The following is a 20,735-nucleotide window of genomic DNA, read 5'->3' on the forward strand; positions in this document are numbered from 1 at the left end:
TTCACTAACGGCAAGGAATGGAGAAGTGAGACCTTACAGCATGATAAGCACTGATTTAACTGCAAGGAATGTGTTCAGGTGTGCTTTGGAATGAAAAGTTCGGCTTTGCCTCAATAGGGTGTAAAGTTAGACATGTTTTAGTTAGCACATTTTAAGATTAAATGCATCTAGGAGTAAGTATAGTGTCATTAGGAAGAAGCATGAAGAGTGTAGGAGAAGTTTGTCGCTGGAGAGTGTAGGGGGGGGCATTCCAGAGGAAGACCTTGCTCTGGAGGATGTGAACAGCGTCAACCCTGCGTTCTGAGCTTGTCTTGTAGAGACAGACCAGACCAGCCTTGAGATAATCCCAGCAGTGTTTTACTCCTTGTGTTTACTGCATAGCAGCACCATGTCTCCTGTTTCCTTTTGCATTATTCAAAAGATCACATCTGACACTTGACCATACCTACACAGAGAGTGACTGCATCTTATTGGTTAAGAAACACAATTCAGGCTACTACCTTCATCTTTGAACGCAGATTGATCCCAAAGATCAGCAGTCCAACCAAGACAAATCAAGTAGGGATTTTCAAAAGTCACAGTCTTTTAAAACATTTAAAAGACTTAATTTAATTAAATTTTTGATAAAGTTATCTGTTTACTCTGGATAGCAGTTCCTTGTTGAATTGTAGTGGAGAGATGTAGGCAGATAATAGTTACACAGAAAATACACAGATTTTCAAACTTGGAATGTTATAATTAACAAAGATACACACTTTGGTTAGACTGCTGCAGCCCCTTATTAGATTTAGCAAAAAGATAAAAAAATAAAATAATAATAATACTATTTTAAAATAATTTACAAAAACATTGGAATATGAATATAATTTTTAAATAGACTGAAATTCCCATTTTAATTAAACAATTTTATATTGCATATCCACTGGAGTATCTCTCGTACTAAATGCTCACTTTGCACAAACTTTGAGTACAACATGACGCTGTCTACAAGATACACTGTTTCACTTCTCACTCAGTATTACTTAAAGCTACAAATTGCAACCTGAGATAGCCTGACACTCAATCCACTCTGCTCCATTCAGCCCTCCCTCTTCCTGCTCTGCTTTGCTTCAAGCTATGCCGAGAGCACCAGCTAGTTCTTACTAATTAAAATGACAATACATGAGCACAGAAATAAACACTCTATTGGTTAGAAGGGGGAGCCTTTCTCAAACATTCCTGCACACTGCTGCCATTTCTGTTCAGTGAGTCACAGAACAACTGTCCCACTCCAAATTAAAATAAGGTTTGGAACATAAAAGAAAAGAAAAATATGTTTGACACTTTATCTTACATTAAGACATCTGTGTTTATCACAATAATGGGCTTTGCACTTACAGATTCTCTGTTGTATATTAGCATAAAGTATTTAGTAACCTTATAAACATTGGGACTGAAGCATGTAGACTGTACATGTGCTCTTGTTGCTCAAGTCAAATATCAGTTAGCATTTTGATTGACAAGTCCATTGTGTGATAGTTCCTTCTTTTCTTCCTGAGTCCTGATTATCATCTAAAGGACTGTGTGTCTTTGACGGTTGCCAAGGAGCTCAGTATCTGAAAGGTCTAAACAGAGGAACACCTGTTCCTACGTGAGTGTGTGTGTGAGTTTGTGTGTGTGTGTGTGTGTATACATGTGCATACTGGCTTTTTGACACAATGCTTTCACAGATGTATCAGGTGTAGCACTGAATGACTCTCATTCAGTGCTAGGCTAACTGGAGAAAAACAGCTGACAAATAACTAAAGGGGACTCCAAAGATGCCCCCAAAGAGGAAAAACGATATTGCAATCAAGGTTGAAGATGGTGAGAAAACCTATGCTATTACGATGAAGATAGCTAATGAAATAATGTTTTTCTTATTCTCAATTTTAAATATCTATTTTTTTGAGAGATGCAGGAATTGTAAATGCTGGATAGCTACTTGACATTTTCTACTACATTTTGTTTTGGGCTGTTATTGTTTACTTGTTAACAGTTGGGATGGAGGTTGATGCTGTTACTGACAGTGGAAGTGAAGGTACGTTTTCAGCAAAAAAGTCTGTTTGATTTTTGTTTTATGTTTAGTACATGGCTGTGGCACAAGACTTGTAACAGTTTGATGTGAATAACAAAATAGAACCAAATAGTATTGATGACTTTGATTAATGACTGAATGATTTTCTTTGCCTACTGTTTTTGTTTTTTTCATCATAAATTACAAGTAATTCTAAGTTATAAGTTAATGTTTTCTTTAAATTTCCCTTGTCGTAGTGGTGCAACTGAAAATTTGCAATCTTTTATACTTGTAAGCTATTAGCTATCAGTGTGAAAATGTATATATGCTTATTTTAGATGAGGCCAGAAGAAGAATTAAAAACAGAAGAACAAAACACCAACGTAGAGTCAGACAAGTCAGTGATGATGAAGAAGATGAGGAGGATGAGGATGAGGCACCAAGAAAAAGAGGACGAAAGAAGAAGGTCAAACCCCAGATCAGCGATGATGATGATGAGGAAGACAAACGGAGTGTGAAAAGCAAAGGATCAAAAGCCCCTAGGAGGAGAGCTGCTAAGGAGGAGAGAGCTGAGGAGAGTGAACGAGACCAAGGGACCAAGAAAAAAGGAGGGAAAGCAGTGCCCAAAAAGAAAAAGGAGGACCAGAACATAGCAAAGAAGGGAAATGTTAAGGGGAAACAGGGGAAGGATAACCACAGTGACAAGAACAAGAAAAAGGAGAATGAGAAGTTTAGCAGGTGAAGTATTGTCTGAGAGCTGTCTCTCACCTACCTGCACACGCCACACACAACCATGGGCTGCAGTCAGACTAAGACTTTACTGTTGGTCAAATATTGTCAGGGAGATTAAACAGGTCCCGTTCATAAGATACATTGAAGTCCACTGCTTATCAGGATTGTGAAAAGGCTGGAGCTGAACTAAGCAAGCACCCACCTGTTCTCAATCCTAGGACAGGTTGTCAGTTTACCACAGGGCATATCAGGAGTCAGATGCAGTTCACATTCTGGGCAAGGATGATAAGCGACACTGCAAAACATTTAATAATGGCTCTGACTTATACATGCATTACCACCAAGACGTTTAACATGAGGTATTTGATTACTGGAGTGGATGTTTTTGTCTGTCTATGACAATCCTTCATCTAGTTATCTGGTCAAATGTTTTACAAAAGACATATTTAGTTACCCTTAACAAGTTTGTGTTAAAATTATTTTGGCCGCTGTGGTGGTTGGTGTAATCTAATTTGTTCATCTATTATTTAATGCTGCTTTACAACAAAGGCAATGGAACAAAACATTCGGAGACACCATGTCTTCCTACTGTTTCATTGGCAGTACTGAATATCAAGTGTCAAACAAGGCTTAAACTTCTTCTAACACATTAATTCAAATCTACACCATAACACTGAAATCTTAAAATACTAACTTCATTAGAATGGGCTTGCCTGTCTAAAAAAAATGCTGCAATTGTAGGCTGTTGGCCAATTCTCAAAAGCTTTTACGCCACATTCGCATGTTCTTAAGTTAATATGACAAATTCTTGGCAAATACCTTTGCTTCTTTAACCATTCAGCAGTTTCAAAGCAACTTTGTACTTAATTTGGAATAATTTCTCTGGCCACCTGCAAATGTAAGTACATCTCCTTAGGGAAACAATTGCTCTTGTTAAATGTCTCTTTGTGATCACCAGCTTATCCTTTGGTACTTAACAGGTGCTGTAGTTTACAAGGGGGTTTTAGGGGGTTGTAGCTTATTTAAAACATCTCACTGATGCTTCTAAAAACAACACTAAGAGAGCGCTGAGAATCCACCAGGATAGCACAAAGTATAAAAACTCGCTACAAAGCTGATGTGTATGTGTCCCACCAATTCTGTAAATGGTCAGAGGTGAGAAAGCCCACAGGGTTTAAAGTTCCCTCTCCTCACATCACAAACTACCCACGTTTTCAAGTATGGACAAACCCTGGGGTCTACAGCCTTGCTACTTGTATAGGAAGTATAGACATACTGTAGGGGGAGGCTACTTTAAGCCAAATACCAGTGAGTAGAAGTACTGCTTCAAATTTTCCTCTCCAAAAGTACTTTACGAAGAACAGCACAGAATTCAAATAGCACAGAATTTGAAGCTGCTTATAACATGAAAGTCCAGATTTATTTGACAAGCATTTAAATGGACACACTCCAGTAAAGTACTGTAAAATTGTACTTCAGTACAGTACTTGAGTAAATGCACCTCATTATATTTACTCAAGTACTGTACTTAAGAAGTTAGTTCCCAAATGCTAACATCACAATACTAACACGCTGAGGTTTTGTATATCGAAACATTAGTATGTTTGCAATATAAGTTTAACAGATTAGCTATAGATTTTATAGATTTGCACCAATGTGCAAATGTCTATTCTATATCTATTTTCAAGATATTTAGACAGTGATCACAGAATAGAACAAATTCAAAAATTAAACACATTTTTTTATGAACAAAGTTAAAAAGCATGAAACATACAGCGTTACAAGGTTTCACAGACTTGCTGCTTTCACTCTATTTTGTGAATCTGTTTATCAGATGACTGAGAATCAAATCAAAGTCTTTCAATGTTGGCATCACTGCCTGGTCTTTACACACAAACCATACCATGTGACCGTTCTTTCCTTTTCTTTTCCTTACCACGTGACAGCTCCTCTTCTTCCCCTGAGTCTGATGAAGAATCGTTGTCTGAGGGAGAAATTGCAGCCCTGAAAGAACAGGTGGAGGAGAAGAAGAAACTGATTGCTACATTAAGGAACAAACCCTGGCGCATGAAGAAGAGACTCCTACTGCTCAAGTAAAAACAAAAACCATCAGTGAACAGTTATAACATACATCCTCTACATCCATGTGTGTCATAGCTGTAGTTTCTGGTTGTTGCAGCTAAATTTGGTGCTTTATGCTTATGTGGTTTAGATGACTTGCTTCCTTATTTGACTGTTTTTATGTGAGCCCTCCATCACTCATGTCATGTCAATGTGATGGTGATCATGCATCATTAAAGCTCATTTATTGCTACTTTAGCTGTTTGATACTTTTCTTTACAAGTTTTATTGTCTATAGACAAACTACTTTGGAAAACTACATGTTAATTAAAAAGCTTTTTTGCAATGACATTAGAATACATTTTCTATAATCATATTGTGATTTATTTAGATTTTACATTTAAGCTAATATACTGTAATGATCGCAGATAAGAATTTTTGGTGAAAAATGCCAAGGATTTTCCAATTAATTTTTTTTCACGCTAAAGAACCTAATTCTGTTCAAAGATAGAAGCACTCAACACAGAATTACTGTCTTTAAAATCAGGAAACCTCTGAAAATGATTATCAGCACTGTCACCTTTAAACTTCTATTTTATACAATAGACAAATGAAGACAATTACCTATTATCTTGAGGTAAACACACACTTGGCTGAATTCCAGCCAGCCAGGCACTTACATTGGACATATACATTTCAGTGTGAGGGGACTGTAAAGTCTTGTGGCTTTTAAAGAAGTGTAGCTTAGACTGTAGATGTGTGCATGTTTTTTAAGTAAGGTTCTGTAAGGGAAATACAATCGATGAACTGTTTTAACTTTTTCATGAGCTTGACAATGTTTAATGTATGTTGTGGTTGACTTACCTCCTGTTTGCCAGGTATTCTTGCTTGTCCTGCATGTAGTGTACCATCATGATACGATCAGTAAACCATCCCTTTTCTGTTAGCCCTAGCTAATTCATTCATTGTTTTGTGACGTCACTTACTTAATTTACGTGGTGAACTTTTCTATTTTCTGTGATTGCTCAATCAGGGAGGCTCAGGATTTTGTTGAAAGGTTTGAAGGAGCTCTTGGGAAAGGAAAAGGCAAAAAGCTGTATGCATTCAAAGTTGTGATGGCCAAGGTAATCTGCTCATTTAGCAGCTTTGCTGACACTGCAGAATAGTGGTTTATAGATTATTATAATGTGGATGGTACTTTTGAAATGTTTTGTTCTGAATCTTCCCCCTCAGAAAATGATCAAGTTTAAACGGGACTTTGAGAATTTCAAAACAGCCTGTATTCCTTGGGAGAGCAAGATTAAGGAAGTAGAAAGTTGGTACCAGAATAAAATGGCTTTATCTCAAAAATAATTACTGAGCCTTACTGTTTCTAACTAACTAACTGTCACTAAACTCAACTTTTTGGTTTTCCTTATCATAGGTCATTTTGGGTCATCTGTGGCATCCTACTTTATTTTTCTGAGGTGGATGTACGGTCTCAATCTGGTCCTGTTTGGCTTCCAGTTTGGCCTGGTGGTTCTGCCTGAGGTACAGTACAATCTTTCTATGAATGTTTGCAGGTGACAGCCTGACTTAGCAGCTGCTGTAAATGTTTTCATCTCTCTCCTTTAACAACTCCATCCCTCTCTAGATACTTATGGGTCTACCCTATGGCTCCATTCCCAGGAAAACTGTGCCCCGGGAAGAGCAGCCCACAGCTATGGATTTCTCTGTGCTCCTTGAATTTAGTGTGAGGATCTTAGTCTTAATCAATTCAGTTATCATTCCTGACTCAGCTTGTGGATAGGTAGTTGGTAGATGGATGGATAAACTGTGTTCTGCGTTTTCTTAAAAGATTATAACACTTTGGTCTAGTCTGGATCGTCACCATTAACTTCTGTTCAGCTTTGTGGTTTTGAGGGATATGACTCAATAACAACTGAATCTGTTGCCATTAAATTTGACACACACAGAATGACCTGTTCTAACCTTGCTGATTCTAGGCTGTTCCTCTTATACTATTATCAGATTCAAAAGTTATTTAAATTTGCCTGCACTGTGTTTTTGTTAGCAAATAATAATCATGGTAAACATAATATTAAAATAACAATCAAAGTACAGCTGCAAAAAGCCATCTGCATGGCTCTACCCTTGCCTTGTAGTAGTATATCAAGATTGTAACAAGATGTTACCTCTTCATATACGCTACATGCATTTTATGGATTAAGTCAAGTGTAAAAACTGCTTTTGCACTTTGCACTTGCTTTTGCAGTAGTTTTGTGTCTATGAATACTGATATATTTTTGTATACCTCACCAAAAGGGATACTGCAAGTACTCCTTTTTGTTCTATGGGTACTACAACAACGAGCGAACTATTGGGCTACTGAAGTTCAGACTCCCTTTGTCATACCTACTCGTGGGTGTTGGCATCTTTGGATACAGCCTGATGGTTGTCATTAAAACGTAGGCAAGACACACAGTCACTGGTGATTACAATACAGATGTGCAAATGCAGATGTTTGATGGCAGTTTTTCATGTTTACTTTCCATCCTTTTCTCTTATTAGGATGGCTCGTAACTCAAATGAAGGAGGAGATGGGGCAGAGGAGGGAGATTTCACCTTCAGCTGGAAGATGTTCACCAGCTGGGACTACCTGATAGGAAACCCTGAGACAGCAGACAATAAATATGCCTCCATTACCACCAGTTTCAAGGTTAGCATGTGTGCATGACAAAATGCTCACTTAAGAGTGGTTTCCATTTAAAATATTCATTTTGCAGCAAGTCGCAAGAATTAACAAAGAAAATCTTTAAACAGGCCATATTAAACTACTGTGATCTGGTGTAATATACATCACTCATTAGACGTCTATTACAGGGACTTCTGTTTTGGGTTCCACTAAAAAGAAGGATCCAACAAGATGGCCAGTCGGGACAGGATGGGCTTTGAGGGAGGGGGGCTCAAAGATAGAGGAGCTGAAAGCAACAATTTCACTCACTTGACCAAATGAACTGAATGAGCTATTATAATATAATTAAGCACTTACTTGAATTAGACAAAATACTGCTTTATTTTAATATAGCGCTGAATACAAGTCCTAATTCATAGATAATATAAATTCTTTAAAGGTAGAAGCACACCAGGGTTTCCAGCAACAGGCACACGACATTAAAACATGCTCTACACGTTTTTTCAGTCTTAAAAAAATCTCTTAAACTGTTTTACTTTCTAATATTTTCATGTCATGTTTCATGTTATGTGTATAACTCACCAATAAAGTTTGTCTGGGATGGATGTCTGGGTAATCATCATTAACTTGCCTGTACACCAAGAAATTAAAAGATGATGCTTACTTGCCATAGGAATCCATTGTGGATGAACAGGAGAACCAGAAAAATGAGAACATCCATCTCCAACGGTTCCTTAGGGTTCTTGCAAACTTAATGATTTTTTGCTGCCTCGGAGGCAGTGGATACCTCATCTACTATGTCGTGAAACGCGGTCAGGATTTTGCTCAGAGGAATAGTGAGGATCTCACATGGTTTGAAAAGAATGAGGTAAATTTATGTAAAACATTTGGTATTTCTTTATCTGCAGAACATAAGTAACTGAGCAAATTAGCAAGAAGTGAAATTTGCATTGTTCAATATATTAGGTGGAGTTTGTGATGTCTTTGCTGGGACTGGTGTGTCCTCCTCTGTTTGAAACCATAGCAGAGTTGGAAGATTATCACCCTCGTATTGCCCTGAAGTGGCAGCTGGGACGCATCTTTGCCCTGTTCCTGGGAAACCTTTACACCTTCCTGTTCGCCCTGTTTGATGATGTTAGTGAAAAGGTATGGCCGAAATGCCTATAAGTGTTCCATCTGCTGTAATTCGTAAAGTGTTGATATTCTCTGACCAATTTTACTGCAATGCAATTGAAAATATAGTATTGACACATAGTAACCCATATGGAAAATGAAATACAAATAACAAATATTCATTCATTTTAGCATGACCATAATCCAAGCATAGAGTCAAGACAATGTTCAGCCACTCTCCATGGAACATCTGTGGAGGCACAGTACTACAATCAGTCAATACGATATTCAAGCTTAGCAAACAATACGTGAAAACAGGATCAGCACATTAGTAAGAACTAGTCAAAAAAAGCTAGACAAGACTAACAAATGATATTTATTGAGCTTAGAGAGATATGATTATTCTGTTATATTTGATTATACCTGATTCACCCTATTTAAAGATTATTTAAAGACTATTTAAAGTTTACCAGCTGTTGGTTGTAATTTAATATTTAACAGACAGATGAAATTGATATTAATATTCTGATGTAGCTCTCAACTAGTAAGTGAGTGGTAGTACTTCCTAATGTAGGACAATTCACTTAAATTCAGCCTGCAAACCGGAAATGTGCTTCATAACTGTTAAAATATCATGCAATAAGTTGCGAGTCTGACTTAAATTGAGTATTTTTTTCTGTTTTGCAGTTGGAGAAAGAGAAAGCTATCAAGAATGCCACTCAGTTGGCTTTGCATGAGTACTATGCCAACTACAGTGCCCAGTTCAACACAACAAATGTGCCTCCTCTAGTAGTGGAACCAGCTGATGTCACCAGAGGACCCTGCTGGGAGACTGCAGTGGGAATAGTCAGTAGATACATTAAATAGGCTACTGTTGTCTGAATGGTGGTTAAGAACCTGTGGGTGTAGAGTTGTAGCTGCAGTGGTACAGTTTTACAGTTTACAATATTCCTCATCATTCATCAAATGTAAGTCACCAAATGTCTGATTTCATTGGGACAGTTTGTATTTCTCATTATTTCCTTGGCGTTTTTTTTTTCTTTTTTTTTTTTTTTTTGGTGTGTAGGAATTTGTGAAGCTAACAGTGTCAGATGTTCAAGTAGCCTATTTGATGATCCTGGTTGGTGACTTTTTGCGAGCTGTCCTAGTTCGCTTTCTCAACCACTGCTGGTGCTGGGACCTGGAGGCTGGTTTTGTAAGTATTTAGTCACACTGTTTCTATGTGTATGTGTTTAGAGCCACCTTGAGATTCAACAATTACTCTATACCTTGTGTGAGGGCTATAGTTTTATTGGCTTTAAGTGAACATGATACCATACAATTACATCTGACAATACAGGCGATCCCTACCACTGAGTGAAACAGTACACTGCAATGAAAACTTAATTAAAGAGAGAGAGAAACACAAAGACATAGAAAGGAGTAAATACAATACTACCAAACAAAAGACAAAAATAAAATAATAAAACCTGTTTTTTTTTGTAATTCAAGTAAACATGCTAGTTGTTTTGTGTTTATTCCAGCCTTCATATGCAGAGTTTGATATCAGTGATAATGTGCTGGGGCTTGTCTTCAATCAAGGAATGATATGGTAAATTGCTTTACATAACTGATATTCTTTCTTTCTGATTAGATAATAGTTGATAAGCGAGTTTTCCACTGCAAAAACCAATAAACTCCAGCATTTTTCTTTGCCTGACTTTCCCCATTGTTCCTACATTTTGCTTTAATGCTGAGTATATACTTCTACAATGAGCAACACAAAACAATTAAATGAAATCCCTTATAAGAATATGCAATAGATTTATAAAAGTGATTTGTTTAAATTTGTCTGCCATTACTAACATCTGGTTTCTTTAGGATGGGAGCATTTTATGCTCCAGGTCTGGTGGGTGTGAACATTTTGCGTCTCCTCACCTCGATGTACTACCAGTCTTGGGCAGTGATGGCCTGTAACATTCCTCATGAGAGAGTTTTCAAGGCCTCACGCTCCAACAACTTCTATATGGGCTTGCTGCTACTTGTGCTTTTCCTCAGCTTGCTTCCTGTTGTCTACTCCATTATGACATTGTCTCCATCCTTTGACTGTGGGCCATTCAGGTCAGAAGTAGATGAGTGAATTAATTATGAATTATGTTTGGGTATTTTATTAAGAATTCTGTGTTTCTGTCTAAAGCAAATGTTTTTTTTTTTAATGTCATTGATACTGGTGTGTAGTATGATTATTAAAACATACGTATCTTTTGTCATAGCCCTAGTACAGTACACACAACACAAACAAATAGTTTTATTTGTGATACTTGTAAAGGATCATGCACAATATGTAAAGACAAAACTTAAAGAAAAAAATGTGTAAGAACATTACAACTAAAATTGTCATACATTTGTGATTTGGATGATACTCTTTTCAAAAACAGTGAACTGTATTTTTTTTTTTCATGTTTTCCTTTAGTGGTCAGGAGAAGATGTATGATGTGATCATGGAGACAATAGACCAGGATCTACCACCCTTTTTAGGAAACATTTTTACATATGCCACCAACCCTGGACTTATTATACCTGCAGTACTCCTCATGGTGTATGTATCATTTATATCAATATATATTATATATACACACTAAATGTAGGCACTGGAATAATGGTTCTGAATTTCAGCTTTTTAAAACAGTGCAGCTCTAAACTGTACATTTACACTCATAACTGGCAGTCTATATAAAGTTGTTTATGTCATTATAGTATATTATTATACTATAGTTTGTCAGGTGAGACTTCGTATGAGGACCCATGAGGCATGAGGGTGTGGGAATGTAGTAATTTTACTGGTGAGGAAACAAGCGAAGAATAACAATTCTAAAACAGAGGCTAGGCCGAATAACTGTGAAAGTAAAAATACAAACTAAGCACAAAACCAGGGAACTTATTAAGATACTAAAATACCAAATGTGAACACAACATATAACTGAAAGCCAGGGCTAGTGTAAACAAAAATCTCTCCAAAAACACGGAGGGCAAACGCAGACTAGGGCTAGAATAAAATACAAATTACTTCAGAGCGAGATCTGGTTAAAGACAAAAACTGGGCTACCAAGAAAGACAAAAACATAATCAAACCTCAGGCCAAAGCAGATAACAGAAGTACATACATAAAGGGCAGCGGAACAGGTTAAAACAATTGAGAGCGGTGATGACGACTAGTTAAGCTGCGGAAATAAACTGGGGACAGGAAGTGGAGAAAAAGGGGAACAAACTAAAAGTCCAGGGCAAAAAGTGAATGCGAGGGATCAGATCATGACATAGTTATCAATTATTGTAATAGTTCTCTTTCTTGAGACTAACACAGTGTGCTAAAATCAGATTTTTTAAAATCCTATCCTACAAGTTGTGGATGGTTGCGTCAGGAACGGCGTCTGGCGTAAAAACTGTCAAATCAACATGCAGACAATGATCCGCTGTGGTGACCCTGAACTTACGGTATAAGCCAAAAGAACAACAAAATCCTACACATAATGCCTTGCATAACATAATCAAACCCATACTGAAAATGTCAGAATCGGTGTGTGCACAGTAATTGTGTGGTGAGGTCATAAAACTTGGAGGCTACAATATTAATGTTTAACATTGATTTTTCACCTACAAAAATTATGATAATGTGACACAGGTTGGCCATCTACTATCTGAACTCAGTGTCAAAGGGATACCAACAAGCAAACGCTGACCTTAAAAAGAAGATGCAGATGGTTAGTATGAGCGTTTTCTCATTATGTCCTGTTTAATTCTATGTTACTACTTTTTTAACACCTTCTTTTTTGGTCAAACAAATGACTGTTTGGATGTTGATGAACACTTTAGGCTCGAGATGAGGAGAAGAACCGCCGGAACAACAAGGACAGCACCAATCAAGTGATGAAAGACTTGGAGGACCTAATGCCAAACAAGTCTCTTATACCACCACCCATTGAGGAGGAGTCACCCTCTTCTGGTAAACTCTTACACTTGCACATTTATTTTTTGCCCATTTTCTCAACTGATTGATACCTGAATTGCCTCTTTCTGTTGTTTCTCCTTTTTCTTCTTTTCTCTCAGATATTGCAATTGTGAAGGGCAGCAAGTTTCCCAAAGCAAAGCAAGGTCAAGCAGGAAAAGGGGTTCATCTGCAAAAGGAGGTGTCACTGGCTGCTCCAAACCCCAGAAGGCCAGTCACTCATGCCCCAGGGCCTAGAGTTGGGCTTCCTGGCAATGCCAGGGGGCATCAACCTGGACCAGGAAGAGGAAGGGGTCGGGGTGGGCCTCAAAGGTAATGAGAGAGTCATGGACCAAAATATACACACAACTCAGCTAAACCACAAATCAGTTAGCATGACTGTTGATGGCAAGGTCATATATGGAGGATGGATGTATGGATGCAATAATTAGGTTGTCCTTGTCTAAATCAAATAATCCCATTGAAATATTATTCAACATAACATTATGGGCCTACTCATTAAAACTAATATTTGCCATACACAATTCTATGTTTTCACAATTTTTTATTTAATAAACTAATATCTTGCTAATTACTTAATCAATTATAATTTACCACTGAAAGTCTGTAATCATTGCAATGGCACATTGCAGCCTCACTAGCTATAACATTTTCAGTTTGTAAGTGGAGATTTACTGGGACTTTGTGTCAAGGCACAGAAATCACAGTTTATTACAGTAAGATTTCAACACGATCTGTGACAAAGATAAAGTATATGGCAAGGAGTGGTTTAATTGCTAGTTTATTGCACCAAAATCAATATAAAGATATAGATTAATAGTTTTATTTATGTTATTTGTACTGTAGAAAAGAAAGCAACCATAAGCAGGGTGAATCCATTAAATAATTAAATAAACTGTGGGATATTTTTGTACCATTGCTGTTTTCCCTGACACCTGTAAGTTTACAGATTTGCAAAAACTATTCCTTCTGTCTCATTTATTTCATTTGAAAATTCCTCTAAATAATTTGTAAAATGTCTTTATATTTTTTGTATGACACCTATTAAAACAGTTTGTGGTCTTATATAAGTCATCTCTGAAAAAAACTGTCTCTCTTCTATGAAGAATACACTGCCAATTGAAATTACAAAAGGGAACATCTGAGCACAAATAACACGAATACAAATTCCTGAAGTGACAGAATCAACAATGCCTTCAAAACACTCAGATAACAAATGACTAATGAAAATTTTCAGTGGAGGCTCTGAAGACACAAATTGGCAGAGAAATAAAAGCTGGAGAAAATGCAGTCCTGTGATATGACTGTCTTATGAGGTCTTCTGTGATATTTTGATGGTGACTGCTTTGATCTCTGTGTACTCCTGAAGAGCATACTCCCCCCTGAAATAAAGAAGAACAACAAAAAGAACAACCCCTGGTTATTTAAGGAAAAAGTAAAGTACCAAATTACCCAGTATAAAAAGCTGTCACATCACTCACAGCTCTCTCCCATTCCCAGACATCTTGAAGCCACCAAATGGACACTGGGTGCTCATGGCATTGTAACAGTTTACCCTAGAGAAAAGCAATGTAAGTTATTTCACAACAATCAAAGCCTGCCAATCATTAAATCAAACGTATTCATTACTGCAAAACTGCAAACGTTAAAACTGTCAAGGAGATGATGCGTACCAGACCATGCCAGCCTGCAGAGCAGAAGACACTGTTAGGGCTCTGTCGATGTTGTTAGTAAACACTCCTGCTGCCAGGCCATAGTGTGTGGCATTGGCTCTCTGGATGACTTCACGGACACTACGGAAGGACATGATCTGCTGCACTGGACCAAAAATCTAAGGACAGGCAGAAGATATAGTAGCAGGGGTGACATGTCTGTCTGTCAACTATACCATAAATTTGTGTGCAGATGTGTTTGGGAACACTGTACCTCTTCTTTGGCGATGCGCATGTCATCTGTGACATTTGAGAAGACGGTGGGTTGGATATAAAGTCCATGCTGACCCCAGGCAGACCCCCCACACTCCAATGTGGCACCCTCCCTCTTCCCGCTCTCTATGAGCTCCATTATCTTATCAAACTGTTTTTGGTCAATCTACAAAAAACAGCAAACAGCAGATCCAATTATTTTGTCTTTGTGTTTGAGCAGTTTGTGTTATTTTGCTTTCTGTTGACCTTCTACACTGTGCATCATGTGGCAAATGAACATATTTCCTGTAAACCTGTGGTCCCTGATCCACCCCTGGCAGCAGTGGGTTTCCAAGAACTTTGGATCTGGCTCTCTCTACGCTGCGGTGGACAAACTCCTCATAAATTGGTTCCTCCACAAACACCCTGGATCCAGCCAGGCAGCACTGGCCCTGGTTGAAAAACAGGCCGCTGTGGGCCTGCTCTACTGCATACTCCACTGCATGACAGACGTGTAAACATACAGTTAACATGTACTATTTACAAATTTAAAAGGTTGTAACCTGGATAAGATAAATATTTTGGAATTAGCTATATGTTTTTGACATTCATCATCTGCCAGCACTGTGTGGGTTGCCCCACATGCTGTACTGACGTAAAAGTTCATAGCGTTTAAAGCTTCATTAAGTAAAACTAAAATCTACTCACAGTCACAGTCTGCAAAGACAATATTTGGATTTTTGCCACCGAGTTCTAGAGTAACTCTTTTCAGGTTGCTGTCACCTGCCGCCTTCTGGATAAGTTTCCCAACCTGGCAACCAATCACAACAACTTTTACATGACAGTAAGTGAAATGGTGAAGAGCAGAGCAGAGCAGAGAAGAGATTTATAATTATAATTTATAATGTCCCTTTTTTGGACATTACAAAAACAAAGCAAAAATAGATCTGTATCAAATAGAAAAGAAAAAAATGTAGAGAGATACAAAAAGTATAACAAAAAACATAGCAAAAACAACTATTCAATTCAAGTTGACAATCAATTCTTCCCTTTCCTCCACTACAGTACACAGAACATCCCCTACTATCTTTCTGTGACTGAAAGCCTACATATTGTCTATCATCCGATAGTAGGAGTATTCTACCCCAAGTCTGGCCTTAAGCAGCCCCTCTAGAACTGGCACTGGCTCCACACTGCCACTACCCTGTGTTTGGATTCTGCGTTTCAGCCACTTGGCTAGTTTAGCAGATCCAGACGAAAAATTCAGAAAGTTATGTAGATTTTTTTTCCTTACACATTTTGGGCCAAAAACGAACAAGCTAAAAGAGACTTTGTAAAACAATGTAACCAGGCTAGAAACCCATTACCACTACCTTAAGTACAGAACATAAATAGGTATGGTCAACCCTACTTTCTCCTGATCTACAGAAACAATGCCCACATTGATATTTGAAACATTACATAGATCGATCAAATCAGGAATAAGAAAAATATTGTCCATAATGGTCTATGAGTTCTTAAGCAGGACCAGGGCTCCCTTCTTGGGCAGCCGGAAAAGTACTGCCCCCCGACAACAAGCAGGAAGAGATCCTGTATTTAAACATTCCATAAATACAGAGTGTAAATCCGAAGCAATTGTGCTCCAAAACAGCTTAAAAAAGTCACTAGAGAGACCATCGATCACAGGTGCCCATCCTGCTGCCATTTGGTTGACAGCATCTGTTAACTCTTCTAAAGTCAATTCACAGTCCAAAGGATCGCTCTCTTCATGAGTTAAACCCTGTCCAGAAGCTCCTCTCGACACTCTATGTTACAATTGTCATCAGCCAAAAAGGCAGAATAAACTTCCACTGCATGACATCACATCTCACTCGGGCTAGATGTTATACTGCCTCCTGGAAGTTTTGTTTGTTGGCAAATGACACATATTTGTGGCTTTCCCACCTCTAACCACTGCCTCAGACAACTAAAGTTTGTTTTCTTAAGTCTAAAACTTTTGGGTATAGGTCAAAAGTGTCGTCTTGTAATAGCTTATTATTAAAGTACTCACCGACAGACAGAGTGTCTGATTGAGTGCCATACACCATGTCTTCTCATCACCTGTCACTTGACTATTGGTTACTGTAACTGCTCCAATACAGGTTGTGACAGTGAAGCTGCTTCAGTTACACCTGACTGACTGCTGCTCAATTTCTCTGTTGCCACAGATGTATCCTGTTGTTTCACAGACCTGCTCTGTACATCCCCGTCTACATTACTATCATTGGCATAATTGGATACACTGCGCTTTGCGGCTATGCTCCCGGGCCTATGCTCAGAACCAGCTACGGGACAAACTGCCACATCTGCTGCTGGGCCGGCTAAAGCCTCAGTGGTCACAGCGCCACTTGCGGTGTCAACAGCTGCACCGGCTGACTACTGCCCCGTACCATCCACCGCCTGTTGTTTATGTGAACGTGCAAAAACGTTTGCGTCCAACATCTCCATGTATGACTCTTTACAATGTTTTGCTCTGGAGGAAGCCTCCAGCGTTTTTGTTGGCAAGGTCAGGAACATGAACACTTTAAACATAGAGAAGAGAAGAGCTATTTTTTCATAATTTCAAAAGATACTAACAGCAGTAGATCCAGTGAAGGCCACTTTATCAATGTCCATGTGGTGGGAAATGGCACAGCCTGCTATGTGACCATAACCTGGCACCACATTCACCACACCTGGGGGAAATCCAGCCTGAACACAGAGATGAAAGCAAATTATAATAATAGCCATTACACATGCTTGTCTTTATCTGAGACATAATTTTAGAGCAACCTGTCTCTTTGTGGATGCAAACCTATGGCTTTTTCTTATATAATCTTTGGGGGAACTTTATTCTGAATAACAAAGTACCTCTTTGATGAGCGCAGCCAGGTGCAAGGCTGATAATGGTGTTTGTTCTGCAGGTTTGATGACTACAGTGTTCCCACAGCACAGAGCAGGAGCAATCTTCCAAACAAACATCATCATTGGGAAGTTCCACTGTAGGACAAAGTGCATGTACATGTTTGAGATGTAAAATGACAAACTTAGAACTTCACTAACTTTACTCTGAGAATAAGTCATATTTAATCATCAGCCCAATACTAATGCCTGTATCCAGGTGAAGCCACCAAGTACACTCTTTCTTTTAAAGACAGACACAGCTGTGCTATGGGTTCACCACCCCGATTGGGGCAAATCTACATGGTAGAAATGGAGATCTGTCAGTAATGTTCAGTAACAGACTAAGGCTGAAACTGGTCCACCCCAAGGACAAAACACCCAGACATAAGCCGAGCAACGTTGTATTTGCAGACCAATGCAGCAAAAATGTACAGAATTGTACACTGGAAATACTAAACAACCACTTCACAAATGCATTGGCAATTCTTCAATTCTTTGAAGACAGCAATGTCCTCATATTAGAAAATGATTTTCTACTTACAGGAATAATCTGGCCACATACTCCAATGGGCTCATGTCGGGTGTAAGTAAAGTAATCTCCATCTAAAGAAAATATTAAAAATTAATAGCTTTGGAAACACAATGGTTTTTAGTTTTTATGTTAAGACATAACAGTTGTGGAGAATCAGATGTCTCTAAAGTGCCCTGTATTAAAAAGATGGCAACTCACCTACTGGGATGGTTTTGCCATGAATCTTGTCTGCCCAGCCACCATAATATCTCAAGGTTTTGATTGTGGCCATCAGATCTACATAATATGCCATGAGAAACACTTTGCCAGAGTCCAGAGACTCTATTGTCTACAAATACAAATACATTGTAATTAGCACAAAGGTTTCATTACTTTAAGACATTAAACCAGCTGATTTTTCACTGCACTTGTCTGGCAGTATTGAAACTAAATATGTACTGCATGTGCAGGTTTCTTACTGCCAATAGTAGCCGGTCTCTTTCCACTAAGTCAGCAAGCCTATTAAGTAGATGACCTCGGTCTGAGGCATCCATGGATCGCCATGGGGAATCCATCTGGAAGGCGGATCTGGCACTCCTCACTGCCTTGTCCACATCCTCCTACAAGTGGTTCAAGTTGAGAGGGTGGTCACTGAAATCAAGTCAAGTCTGTTTTATTTCTAAAGCCCAATATCACAAATATTCACTGGTGTAAAGACATTATTCCACTACCTTCAATTTTTTTAATTTGAATTAAAAAAGCATCAGATTTATAGTACTCACTGCATCAGCCTCCTCCACTTGGCACAGCAGTTCTCCTGTGGCTGGATTATACACAGGAATCTTTCTACCGCTGCATGACTCATGCCACTCATTATTGATAAACAACTGGGAAAACGGGAAAGTGGGAAGAGAATTTTTAAGAAAAGTAGTGGTATCTCCCATGCTAATTATTTCTACACATGACACAGTGTGTCAGCTTTTCATCTTAAGTATTTAGTGGAATTCGTTGTTCTTCTTCTGATTTTTATTTTTTTTGTCTTTTTGGCTTATCCCGTGAGTTCAGGGTTGCCACAGCGGATCAGTGTCCGCATGTTGATTTAGCACAGTTTTTACGAAATAAGAAATGTGTGATCATTTTTTTAAAGTTTGACTCAGATCTTATTATTTTGTTTATTTTTGACTGCTTGATGGACCTTACCTTGTTGTACTGAATTGTTGGGTCTGGGATTGGCATGGGCAGGGAATCTGTCCCAGATCCATTTTCATGCTGTGATTTATTGTTCTGGTTTGGACCCTGGTGGTTGCATCCATTGCCAGACTGCTGCTGGCGGCCTTTTTCAGGCAGGGAGTTCATGTTGGGATGTTTTCCATCTGAAAAAGACCAAATGAAAACAAGCGTTTACTCAAGTTTATTTGTGTGCATGTGTGCGAATACTTTATTGTGAAAGTTAATCACCCAGTGAAGTAAACAGAAAATGTGCCAAATGAGGCACTGGCATTATCAGCAACAGGGTAACACTGTGGGGTGAAGGGTTATGGCTGGCACCATAAAGTCGGGCTGGGTCTGAGCAGAGGATTGGAGTGGCCTTATTTGGACAGAGAGAATCAGAGAACAGCAGGAAACAGGCTGTAAAAAATACTTCCAGGGGTGTGATTATCATGAAACAAGCCTCAATTCATCACGAAAAGGCTCAAAAAGCAACGATAGTTTTCATAACGCAAGAGAATTTCACAATGCATATAGTGTAGCACCTCTCAGTCTCCCCACACAAACACATAAAAAACATATTAAACATCAATATATAGTAGCGTCCACTAAAATGAATGAACCTGCTCCCTACCATTACAGCTGAAATACGTTCTTAATAGGATGAACAGCAGTACAATTTTGATTATTAACAGTTTAAGCAAGCACACTGAAATAACATTATATATATATATGTATTTCAAACCTCTCATGCAAAGTTTTTTGTTTCTCATCTCTATTAGATTACATTTTTTGGATTTCATACTTTAAATGTGTCTCTCGTGAATATCATTTCACAATTTTCTCAGATTTCTGCAGACAAAACACTCAAATAAGAAAACAGTCATCATCAAAATGTTTGATATTCTTATTCATCTCAAAATAATCCAAACCATATACTGTAATGCAGTAGCTTATTAGAAAATCAAGTATAAATTGACTCTTGCAGTGCATTTAAACTTTACTATGCATCGATGACAAAAGGCGTGTGTCTCAATTTTTACAACCCTGTTATCAAATCCAAAACGCAGTGTTACCTGTGGGTGATGTTGATGAGGTGCCTCCGGTTTGGCGGGTTCCTCCTCCGGTCACAGGCATGTCCAGCTGCTCTCCGCTTCCTCTCGTCGTCAGCCTCAGAGCCTCTTTATATAACTGCAGCTCCAGCCACACTAAGCAGAAAACGGCAGCAGTTTGTACGGTCGCACCGGGAGTCCACCCCGCTGCTCGGAGTGTCCCCCTGGAGCCACGGCGCGCTGTCACCGCGTGCTCCAAGAAGCAGGCGCGCGCGCACGCAAACGCATTATAGTATGTTCAGTTTTATGAATATAGGCCAAACAAATGCTATTTTTAATGGATTATTTCATAATTTGTATTATAATAACAACCAGAGTAATACTCTAATAATTCATTAGTCACTCTTTGTCATTACATTACATTCACTTTTAACACTTGATGTAAAAAGTAAATTACATTATAATAAATTACATTTGGGTGGTGAGTTTTTTATGGAAAACACATTTAAATATTCATCTGTTTTAATATGTGAGCTGAAT

At 38.4% G+C, this 20,735-nt stretch overlaps 2 protein-coding genes across 3 annotated transcripts; one reads left to right on the forward strand and one right to left on the reverse strand.

The window, feature by feature from the left end:
* Positions 1 to 1,629: 1,629 nt before the first annotated feature.
* On the forward strand, positions 1,630 to 13,048 carry tmc2b (transmembrane channel-like 2b). The gene is made up of 20 exons (XM_067522240.1): positions 1,630 to 1,845; positions 2,018 to 2,059; positions 2,374 to 2,773; positions 4,714 to 4,860; positions 5,862 to 5,952; positions 6,062 to 6,143; positions 6,252 to 6,358; positions 6,462 to 6,560; positions 7,133 to 7,275; positions 7,379 to 7,526; positions 8,176 to 8,370; positions 8,469 to 8,648; positions 9,303 to 9,461; positions 9,682 to 9,810; positions 10,139 to 10,206; positions 10,476 to 10,715; positions 11,068 to 11,193; positions 12,274 to 12,352; positions 12,465 to 12,594; positions 12,699 to 13,048. Exons 1-20 carry the CDS (start codon positions 1,800 to 1,802, stop codon positions 12,911 to 12,913), a joined length of 2,826 nt encoding a protein of 941 aa, XP_067378341.1. The 5' UTR covers positions 1,630 to 1,799; the 3' UTR covers positions 12,914 to 13,048.
* Positions 13,049 to 13,124: 76 nt separating this feature from the next.
* Positions 13,125 to 20,450, reverse strand: LOC137136648 (aldehyde dehydrogenase 1A1-like). Of its 2 annotated transcripts, XM_067522241.1 has the most exons (14): positions 20,220 to 20,450; positions 19,135 to 19,307; positions 18,717 to 18,821; positions 18,414 to 18,554; positions 18,154 to 18,283; positions 17,965 to 18,026; positions 17,391 to 17,519; positions 17,118 to 17,231; positions 15,210 to 15,312; positions 14,816 to 15,000; positions 14,524 to 14,688; positions 14,271 to 14,428; positions 14,079 to 14,153; positions 13,144 to 13,979 (listed from the first exon to the last, which is right to left on the reverse strand). In XM_067522241.1, exons 1-14 carry the CDS (start codon positions 20,278 to 20,280, stop codon positions 13,907 to 13,909), a joined length of 1,674 nt encoding a protein of 557 aa, XP_067378342.1. In that variant the 5' UTR covers positions 20,281 to 20,450; the 3' UTR covers positions 13,144 to 13,906. The 2 variants fall into 2 exon arrangements, with proteins under 2 accessions (XP_067378343.1, XP_067378342.1); XM_067522242.1 differs by lacking the exon at positions 20,220 to 20,450 and having other exon boundaries at positions 13,125 to 13,979; positions 18,414 to 18,585; positions 19,135 to 19,150.
* Between the last annotated feature and the right edge of the window lie 285 nt (positions 20,451 to 20,735).

This window comes from Channa argus, chromosome 11 (assembly GCF_033026475.1).
Source record: "Channa argus isolate prfri chromosome 11, Channa argus male v1.0, whole genome shotgun sequence".
Lineage (NCBI taxonomy): Eukaryota > Metazoa > Chordata > Actinopteri > Anabantiformes > Channidae > Channa > Channa argus.

Bases quoted from the DNA above. Each gene is read 5' to 3' on its own strand.
- tmc2b (XM_067522240.1), top strand. From the start codon at position 1,800: ATGCCCCCAAAGAGGAAAAACGATATTGCAATCAAGGTTGAAGATG. The intron at 5,953-6,061 runs GTAATCTGCTCA...CTTCCCCCTCAG, and splicing joins TCAAAGTTGTGATGGCCAAG to AAAATGATCAAGTTTAAACG. The intron at 12,353-12,464 runs GTTAGTATGAGC...TGAACACTTTAG, and splicing joins TTAAAAAGAAGATGCAGATG to GCTCGAGATGAGGAGAAGAA.
- LOC137136648 (XM_067522241.1), bottom strand. From the start codon at position 20,280: ATGCCTGTGACCGGAGGAGGAACCCGCCAAACCGGAGGCACCTCATCA. The intron at 18,555-18,716 runs GTGAGTACTATA...AACCACTTGTAG, and splicing joins AAGTGGAGGAGGCTGATGCA to GAGGATGTGGACAAGGCAGT. The intron at 18,027-18,153 runs GTGAGTTGCCAT...TATTTTCTTTAG, and splicing joins TGGCAAAACCATCCCAGTAG to ATGGAGATTACTTTACTTAC.